The sequence below is a fragment of the Taeniopygia guttata genome, chromosome 1A (genome assembly GCF_048771995.1).
Source record: "Taeniopygia guttata chromosome 1A, bTaeGut7.mat, whole genome shotgun sequence".
Taxonomy (NCBI): Eukaryota; Metazoa; Chordata; class Aves; order Passeriformes; family Estrildidae; genus Taeniopygia; species Taeniopygia guttata.
Genome location: NC_133025.1, coordinates 45,111,688 through 45,122,314, shown reverse-complemented (window position 1 = coordinate 45,122,314; position 10,627 = coordinate 45,111,688). Strand labels below are relative to the sequence as shown.

The 10,627-nt window shown below is 35.9% G+C and overlaps 1 protein-coding gene across 3 annotated transcripts in view; it reads right to left on the bottom strand.

Moving 5' to 3' along the window:
• Positions 1–545: 545 nt before the first annotated feature.
• The window catches only part of APAF1 (apoptotic peptidase activating factor 1), a 31,090-nt gene continuing 21,008 nt past the window's right edge, over positions 546–10,627 (bottom strand). For all 3 annotated transcript variants that reach the window (XM_030262013.4, XM_030262034.4, XM_002190092.6), the window contains exons 20-27: positions 9,854–9,973; positions 9,084–9,209; positions 8,610–8,735; positions 7,079–7,198; positions 6,627–6,752; positions 5,768–5,893; positions 5,181–5,327; positions 546–2,192 (exon numbers count right to left, since the gene is read on the bottom strand). In XM_030262013.4, coding sequence (XP_030117873.3) covers positions 2,049–2,192; positions 5,181–5,327; positions 5,768–5,893; positions 6,627–6,752; positions 7,079–7,198; positions 8,610–8,735; positions 9,084–9,209; positions 9,854–9,973 — 1,035 coding nt within the window. In that variant the 3' untranslated portion in view covers positions 546–2,048. The remainder of the gene's footprint in view (positions 2,193–5,180; positions 5,328–5,767; positions 5,894–6,626; positions 6,753–7,078; positions 7,199–8,609; positions 8,736–9,083; positions 9,210–9,853; positions 9,974–10,627) is intronic.

Genomic DNA, 10,627 nt, shown 5'->3' with positions numbered 1-10,627 from the left:
TCAAAGTTGCAATTGTCTCTGAACTCTGCTCATGCACCATTTGCTTTCTGCATTAAACTGTGATGAGGTTTTTTTCCTTATCATCAGAATTTCATTAGTGTTCTCAGAGAAGAGAACTTTCTGCCCTGGCTCCTCATGGGAAATATTTTTCCTGTACCTTTTAACCTGGTTGGGTGTCTAAGCTCAGCCTGACAGGGTCCTAAGCAGTAAGGACAGCACAGTCTCTGGGATAGAGGGATACTGGCTAAGAGAAGCTTCCTGCTCCTTGGATCCTCAGCTACTCAGGGGGTACTGATGGGCTCTCTACAAACTGGACACCAGAAGCAGCTCTGTTCTGAACATTGCGGGCATATTCCAAGACTTTGTTTTCCCTCAGTTTCCTTTTTCCTCCACATCCATATTTAATACTGTTGCTCACCTGTCAAAGCACTTTTGATGCAGTTTGTAAAGCAGCATTACGTTTTGTTTTAAAAACAAAACCACAACAGAAGACGCAGCACTCCCCCGCCATCCCAGGTATAAAAAAACTGACTCAGGAATTCAAATTCATTTACAACTTTGGCCAATATTGCCTGGATCATCTTTATTAAGTACTGTACATACTTGGATACAAAACATCATGGGCTTTTCCATTGAACTTCTCTTTATATTTCTGCCAGCAGTACTTTGATTATACTGACCTGTATTCAACAGCACCTTAGAAAGAGTAGAATTTCAAGTTGGAAAAGAGGAAAAACTGGTGATTGTCAAAAACAGGGAAATACTAAGAATGCCTATTAAATTTTATGAAATGCACACAAAAAATACTAAAAGTAAAAATTTCATTATTCAGTACCTGTTGAGATACTTGCTACTGTACTTTTTACAATCAAGTAGTTAGACAGTGTTCCACTGCCAGCTACAAAAATATGAAAATCATATTAATGCTTGTGCAGTTGCTCATAGCAGTTGAGAGGCAATTGAATAGAAAAAGGTTTACTAGGCACCAAATAAAACATTGCTACCCAATTATTCAGAAAGCATTTGTCAAGTACAATTAGTACAAAACATTGATATTTCTACCCAATATTGAATCTATAAATAGACTGTAAAAATTACCAAAAAAATTTAAAAAAACATAAAATCACATATTACCAGGCAAGAGATCAACTGGGCATAGAATCCCATGTAAACAAAGCTGACAACAGTAAAGTGTCTCCATAGTATAAACTGAATGTTATTTCCAAAAGAAAAAAAATTCTAAAGTTCACACACCTTCTTATAATTTTCAGTACATAACTTTTAAGCCATTTCCATTCTCATTTTAGCTGCTTAGCTGTATTCATCATTTGACTGGAAATATGGCACAGTCTCTTCCGCTTCAATTATAATATTGAATTCCAGATTTTGCCATGAGAAAAGAAGATTCGGGATGTTCCCTTTCATGGGAACAGCTCATTCATGTTACAATGGGCTTTATCTCCACAGGTTTGAAGCATGTAGGTTCTTACTGCAAGTGGAAGGCACAGCTGCTGTAAACTGAACATCTTCTCAATTTGGTTTGAACATCAAGCACAAACATGGCTGGTTCCATTTTGCACATGAAGAATACCCCAGCTTCTTTCCATTCTGTACTAAATGAAAATCCTTGCATTGCACCAAAAGAAAAAAAAAAAAGGGTTTTTTGCATCTTACACAGTTGTGCTTATGGCTGGAGAGCATTTAGCCATCAGCCTTAGCATAAAATATAATTTCAAAGTATTATACACTTATTCGTTCTTCACTGCTATTAATATTAATTTCAACTAATTTGAATAAATCTTAATACAATTTCCTTACAAAACTGGAACCAACATACTTAAGATATAAATCAAGATTTAAGGATTATATTAATTCTTATTAAAAGCAAGATTAAATGCAAGTTCATTTGAAAAAAATTGCAATAAAGTACATAAATATACATTAATACAACAATTAAATATAATTCACAGTTTAATGACTGTCAGACAAAGCAAAATTTCCTTTCCAGGTTAAAAAATTAATCATCTTTGCACTGCTCAGACCACTAATCAGAACTTCTGTAATACATAGAGAATGCCAAGATTATCAACAGTCACATATACTTTGAAATTAGGGGACACATGTATTGACTTGAGATTTGTTCCATTTGTGTAGAAGGTTTGTAAGGATTCTCCAGTAGTTACATTCCACCACTATAAAAAATAATAAAAACACACTTTCAGTTAGGTGAAAGAAGTTTAGAATAAAATCTATTAACAGGCTTAACATGGCTAGCCCAGTTGGTTGCTTTTACCAATGCAGTAGAATTAAAAATAAAACCATCAAATTAATTAACACTAAAAACAATCTTTAAGTTTAGGACTAATTACTAAATATAAGGCTTTCAGATGAAAAGAAACTTCAAAAAAACTGAAGCTGTTAAATTTCAAGAAAACAGACAAAATAAATTCAGGTACTGCCCATTATTACTCCATCACAAAATGCAATCAATAGACATAAACTACAATATGTCCAAACTTTTTTAAAATTATGTATTTTCATATAACAAAATGAATACACGAAACACATTGCCAGACAACTTAAACTATAGCTGAATTAAAAACGTAGCTAGACACAAAAGAGGATTCATCATGTACTTGTTTAAAACCATTTGCAGTTTTTTTAGTAGGACTGACGTCTTTTTCAGTGAGATTACAATTAATATTTTTTAGAATATGCTGTTAGCACTAACAGCAAAGAAACCAAGAAACCTGCAACCATCACTCTATCATAGTCTGAAATCTCACATTTTTCAGAAAAACTGTAGACCAATGCAAAACTGGACCTTACACAATCCAGTACAAATTTGTTATTCCATTGTGCCAGTAAGAAGTATACCCTCTATTCCAGCAGCATTTGGGTGCAGCAGCAAAATATCACAAGAGATTACCTTCAGCTTTGATCACATTGAAAAACAGATGGTATTATACTTTTCAGCTTACTTATCTCATGAAATTTGTAACATTAAAGTTGCGTGCATAATACAGATTTGCAACTACACAGTTACAATGCTCTGATTAAAACCACTGTTCCTAAAGTGTCTGTTATTTGATAGAGACCCCCTCAAAAAAAGAAAAAAAAAAAAACCAAACCAAAAATGGATCTTAATGAGGTTTCGAACCTTTGTTCTGAATAAATGAGCAGGTGCTGTGCCAGCAGGTATCACTTACACAGTAAATTCAGTAGTACACAGGTGGATATACCTCATCTGTGACTAAGATGACTCATTCATTTAAAGGTGTCAATCACGTAACTCTGGAGTCCAACTCAGTCTGGCTTTTAGGGGTCCAGACTCCTGGAATGTTCTGGACTTTCCCTGACTAGTATCTCCCTACAAAATAGCTCTGTGTGTGTGTGTGTGTGTTTTCATGTACATCATACACATCTGTCTGTAGATCCTGAAGGAGAAGCAGAAATACTTTCAGAAGACATTGTGATTGAATATGGTCCCATGACTGGGAAAAGACAAATGCCATTCCCACTTTCACAAAGAGCAAAGAAGGTACTGGGAACTACAGGTCAGTAATCTTCACTGCAATGTCCCGGATTATTACAGAACAAGTTTTCTGGAAGTAATTTCAAGTCACATGAAAAACAAGAATGTGATCTTGAACAAGTAGCAGAGACACATCACAGGTAAATCATGCTGAACCACTCAACTGACTTCTGCTGACAATAATGGTGTCTTTCCAAACAGCATGGCAAGAGCAGTGGATGTGAGCAACCTTGACTTTAGCCCATAGCATCCCTACAGCCAAGCTGGAGGGATAAGGACTGGCTGAATGGAATACAAGGTAGGTAACAGAGTGGGCTGCTAGTTCAGTCACTGTGTATTGAGCCCTGCCCAAATGCAAGAAAACACTGACAAACGGGAGCAAGACCAGCACATCGTCATTGAGGCGGCTGGACACCCAGAATAGATGTCATGGAAGACAGAGCACTGCATTTGTTTAGGAGGCTAACTGCTGTCTTGAACTAATAAGAGGGTTAGAGATAAAAAAGATAAGGATAAAGATAACCCTCTTTACAGGGCCCAGAGGCAACCCTGTTGGATTGAGGACAGTATTTTATGGGGCAAGGCCCTAAACAATTTTACCTAACTCTGCAAACCACTACTAGCAAGGGGCTGGACTAGAAGAATTCCAGAAGTCCCTAACACTCTAAACCATTCTACACTCCAAGATGCATCACAATGCCATACTGTGCAGCCACAAGATAAAATGAGGTGCAAGCTAGAAACAGAAAGTATGTCTTATTCTTTAATATAAAATGAACACCAGAAGGTGCTTTCAAAACTAACTCAGAAATTTCAACTCTTTGTTACATGGTTACTGACTTCAAATAATTATTTTGATAGCATGTCTAACACCTAGACACTGACCAACAATCAGCTAAACTCCATCCCTCCAAGGTGAGAACTTTGCCACATGTAATTTCACACACACAGATATCACCTTTCTAATAACAGGTATTGGCTATCACAAGGGGGAAAAACCAACATAAAACCTCACAAGAAATTTAAAATTACAAAGAACCATTCACAGACTGAAAAAAGGCCACCTCTTCCCCTTCTCAAAAAACCATGTGCCCAGTAAATGCCTGAACCAATGAAAGATTGAAGAAAACACCGATTTCCTCCGAATATTACTTATAAAATGTCCTTCAAGGCAGAAATTATCACCTGAAATTTCTCCTGTATTTCTATTTATGACAAAATTTAAACATCAGTATCCCCCCCCCCAAAAAAAAAAAAAAAAAGAAGCCTGATATAGAGCATTTTCCTGCTCATTATAAAGAACAGAATTTCTGTCAAAAGTGAGTGGATATTAAAGCATACAAAAATGATTGGAATCTTTAAAATCAAAAATGTTAAGGAAGGACATTGCAAATGAAAATCTGAAGTTAATAAAAAATGGAATATATGGAGTTTGATAACAAACCTGAATTCTTAAAAGACTTTTTCAGGGGACTTGCAGATAGATATGAGAAGAAGTGAAAAGTGCTAGGCCATAACACAAATGAAGCAGCTTTGTGTTAAGTAAAATGTTTCAGGTCTGTTTATTGAATTAGTCTTAATTGTCAAGAGTACTGCCATTTAATCCTTATTAAATGGCAGGATATTGTATTATCCCAAAGCTTACCTTAAGATAGCCTCCAGATGACACAAGCATTTTACTGTCAGGAGAAAAGGAGAGGTCTGTTACCCAACCCCCATGTGTTGGTTCTCCTTCATCTACAGTAACGGGGGAGCAGAAATGAAGCAATGTACCTGTTAAAACATCCCAAATCTAAAAGAGAAAAAAGAGTCTTTATAGAACTTAACAGGGAAAAAATGCCTCAAATAAGGAAGCCTGTAATACATTTTCTGTATTAGAGGGGGAAAAAAACCCAAAACCCTTGCAAATACATATTCTACTTGAAATGACAAAATAATTTCAAAAAAATCTTGTCTTAGAACTGTATCTTGTATAGAGGATTTAATCATACATGCAATTCACAGTAGAATTATTATTAAATTAGGTGAATCAGTTCCTTAGCATTCATGGAACATAAATCTGTCAATATGGTTACAAACTACTGCCTCATGTGGCAAACTTTGCTATTTTCACCCCAATGTTCACCACAATGCTATGGAATTAGACATGCAGAACACAAACCATAAAAGTTCTTCTGTCTGTGAACAGACAATCAACTGAATTATAAAATAACATCAAGATAAGAGCAATACCCTTATTTCTCCTTTGTCATCTCCAGTGGCCAACAGTTTGTTATTAGGAGAGAAAGTACAGCACCGCACACAGGCTTCATGGTCTTTCAGTTCATGAAGAACAGATGAACTTTCAAAACTCCATATCTAAATGGAAAACATTACAGAGGAGTAAAAGACAAGTTCAGAACAGCCATGATTTATTTCCAAAAGGCATTAGCATTAAACTGTACATAAGATTTTTTATACATCTGCATCTTTGTATTGAATTTATGTAAATGTATTATGCTGTAGAGTTTGTTTCTCTTTTTTATTACCTGAATCACACTATGTATTACTGAAGTGACTGTATGTATCTTTCTTTGTAATGTATGTTTTAATGAAACCTATATATTTACAATGAAGTTTAAAGCTGTTCATAGAAATAGGATTCATCAACCACTTGAAAATTATATTTTAGATATCTAATGGAATGTTTTACAAACATAATGGAGAAGAAGCCCCAGCTCACTACTTTGTGCACCTTCCCTCTGAAAAGAAACTTCACTGGAAGTCTCAGAAATTTTTCTTAACTTTGCAAATTAAGAATGTCAGGCTATCAACAAATCGATACAGAGAAATAAACAAACTGTTCTGCACAAAGCTGTGCATTAAACACACACTTTATTTGTGCAGAAGCCACTTGGCTTAAGCTACATCCAAGATCAACTGCAAATGACTGCATTAGCTTTAGTAACATGTTGACGGATACTGGAAATTTAAAACTAGACACACAACAGGCTAACTTGAATAATCACTAGTTACCTCAAAATGAAAAATATAGATTACTTTTCAGGACAAATAAGACACCATTTTAATCTCTGTACAGAAGGTAACGAACCTTTGCAGTTTTGTCAGCAGAAGCAGATGAAAATTTACTACCATCAGGTGAAACAGCACAGGAAAGAACTGCACCTCTATGACAAGCAAAATCTCTTTCTGGGTTTCCAGTAGTGATATTCCAAACCTACCACATACACAGAAAAAAAAGGTTACTTTTTTTAACACATAAAAAAGGTTAAAACACTCACATAACAATATATAAAGGATAAAACTCAGCTAGATTGTTCTATTGTGGCCAACATTTTGTTATACTCACTGGTACAGTTAAAATACAACAGTGCAGATCTTACTGAAAATAGAAAATCCACAATTTTGTCTTAAAAGTCAGCTTATACTTTATGATTGATTTAGTAAAATGTGTGCCCATACAAGATGTAGGAATTACCAAATGTTACAAAAGACAGTCAAATGTGTTTGATGTGATTTCTCAGTTCACGGCCTTTTACTCACCTTAACAGTTCCATCAAATGACCAAGAGAGAATTTTTGAATTTTCCAGAAGTCTAAAATCCTTGATTGCTTCATTGTGCCCTCTTAGAAACACACATTCACTCAACTGCCAATTCCATACCTAATCATAAAAATCAAATATATATTTTTTTAAAGTGAAACAGCAAACGTAGGAAGCATGAACTAACTTTCTATTTCTAAGTAACAGGACAAATAACAAGTTCTTATGGTGGTGGTAATTAATTAAAATGTTAGATATTGAAGTGATCCATAATGGAGATGCTGAAGATTGAGAGTGCCATAGTATTTAATGGTCAACCTATGACAGAGTTCCCTGTGTATATGTATAATACACATATAATCTTATTTGCAAAGTGAATTTGATACTTAAAATTCACTGGTAATTTTAAAAAACCAAAAAACAGTAACTTTCAGGCACCTCAGTAGTTTGGGGTTTTAAACCTTTCATCATTACAACATACAGACTTATTTCATGTTTGCTTACTAAAATTAGATTTCTTTTATAATTTTAAAGGGCATTTTGAATGAAGTGCGATTTTGCTTTGCCTTTTTACAACAAAATGACACTTCTATTTTCAATTCAACTATTCACTGCAAAATGAGTTAAGCGTAATTTTTTCTACAGAAGCTATTAAGCATCAATTTACTTTAAACAGCAACGATGCAATGGTTTTCAAAGGAACAGGTTTCCTGCAGCAGGGGCAACAGAAAGCCACATGTGCAGGGGACAGTCCTGGGGGTTCAGCCCACCAGAGGCAGCTGAAGGCCAGCAGAAACGCTTCCCACAGCACACCCAGGAGAAGCATCCCAGGCTGAGCATCAGCACCCGCGAGTGCTTTGGAGCTCTTGTTCAGACTTTGGGCTCAGCTGTGTGGGCTGGAAGCAGCAGCTGGCACTTCTAGGGATCCTGTCAGCCTCTGAAGTGTCCTGCTGGACAAACCAGGGCTCAGCAAGCTCCGAGTGAGACATGGATCTTTACTGCAGAACTGCACCCAAGGTGGATAATGCTAACACAGACACAGCAGAATGCACCTCTGGAACAAACCCACCTTGCTGAGAGGCAGAGGTTCCTCATTTGAGCCCACATTAGTGCAGCCACTCTATTTCTAGCTGGTTTTCAGCACTGCACTGGACAGGGTGGGCACACCAGCCTGCTCAGAGACTTTTTACAGCATTCCCCAAGACAGTGGAAGCAAGCACACTGACAGACCTACAGCATCCCAAACTCTCATTTCAGAACTGCTCAGTCACCTTGTTTGACAACTAATGTTTCTTTTACTCTTCTTAAAGCCTTTCTATCATCCACAGCAGTAAAAACAGAAAATCACATAATAATGCATAATAAAAGGCATTTATGCATAATAAGGCATAAATAAAAGCTACACTTTCTACAGTCCCTTGCCCCTGGATGGGGCAATGCAGAATATAGTAAACAGTTTAGATTATCTGTTGTATAAAAGCCCTTTATTTTACATAAGTTACAGCATTAACTTTTTAAATATTGCCCAAACCTGTATAACTGGATCATGAGCACTTGAGATGAGAGTCTGACAGTCAGGTGTAAATCGACAGTGCTGCACAGATGTCCTGTAGGCCTCCCAGGACTTCAGAACCTTCCCATCTGACAACTGTAGTACCTTTACAATGAAGAATGCAATAATTGCATTTATTTGACACACTTGAGGAAAACAAGAACATACAAATTCTTTCTTAAATTACATGAGATTGTAAATACATGATTTTAAGTCACTGGATTGGAATAACGAAAAATTCCTATTAGCTTAGTCTGGGTAAAATGAAATTCAGAGCTAGATTATTAGCATTACCTTTAAGTCATTTTAATTTAGACATCACTCACAAATGTAAATTGAATTACTATACTGAAGAGTATTATTAATGAAGTCATCCAAATGACATTTATTTTAAAAGAAAAAGCATAAGTGTGTTTTCCTACTATTTTAAAAATCAGATTTAGGATTTAATACCTTTATTGTTCCACTCTCCTGTCCAAAAGCTGCAAATTTAAGATCTTCACTTAAGCAACAGCAGGAAATGGGGGATTCTTGGGCTGCTGTCTGCATAATAACATTGTCTGTATTTCCATTGATAAGCTGTAAAATAGGAAGGCAATTAAGGTACTACAATATTTTAAAATTTAAACTTAAAAAAAATTACAATATAGAGCTGAGAATGACAAAGGGAACAGTTACAAATTTTAAAGTACTAGTTACTTTCATAAACCACTTTGGATGTTGGTGTACTTAGCATTTGGTGTGGCAGGGACCACAGTAGTGAGAGTATAGCCACTGTTTCCTTTAGTGCAAATCTGGGCTCACACCTCTCACTGCCCCAGTTTGAGATGATTCCTTCAGCTGCTACACAGAGCTTTGAAGCAGCACATAATTTGCTGTGTAACACCTGGTCTATAGGTGCTGCACACATACACATTCCTGTGCACATCTGAGCCACCTGGAGGGCCCACAGACCCCCAACATGAAGGGATTGGAGTTCTGGTCCTATGCATCCAGACTCAGTTTCAACATCAGTGTAGAAATTTCCCCTCAAACCCCATTTTTTCACTTACTAAACTAGGCACAGTTTCTAGATACAAAATGGTTATCACACCTGAGTTATCTGCTACAGATTCAACTCTTGAAAGCCAAGAACAAGAGGTTCTGTCAGTGCTTCCTCAGTTTTCTACTGAAATTTGCGGGTAACAGTCAAACATACTAAAGTATTAGTAAATGCATCTTACTTGTAAATTCTTCTGATTGTAGATGGCTAAAATCATCACTTCACCATTGTGAAACACAACATCTAGTTCACTCTTCAGCACAGCATCAGAAGACTTGCACACCTTCTTTGTTTCCCAGATCTGTTGAAGAACACAGTATTTCATTAGCTTTAGTAAAGAACAAGACATAAAACTTGCTGAGCAACAGCACCTGTAAACCAAAGGCTTATAAAAATTGCAAGTAACACTGACTTTTTAAAACAATGAAAATGATGCTTCTGCTGTTTTTGATATTAGGGAACGTAGTGCAATTACTACAGTGGTTCCAACAGATGAAATAGAACTTATTTTTCCAGGCTGACTACAAGACTCCCCTGTGTTTAGAGTCATAGCTGTAATATCCAAACTTTTCTTATACAAAGATCAGCATGAAAATCCAATTACAAAAAATATGAAATACAGATTTCTAGATTTTAATTGCTTTCAAACTTTCAGGAATGTATGCGTTAACTCGGGAGAAAGGGAAAGGTTACCTTGGTAAGATATAGTTATATTTTCACAGGTTTTAATGAGACATTGCAATTACAGAAATCTATCCCAAATATTAACAGCAAATATAACTAACAATGAAACATATCAAATCTGCTAGAATCCTCAAAAACCTTCAAAATTCCCAATTCAGATAAAATGTAAAACCAAATAGAAGGTTATAATTACTCTTGAAGTGCAACCAGACATTAAAATATCATATAGCTATAGAGGAAATTTAGATAAACAGTAAATAAAGCAAAAAAG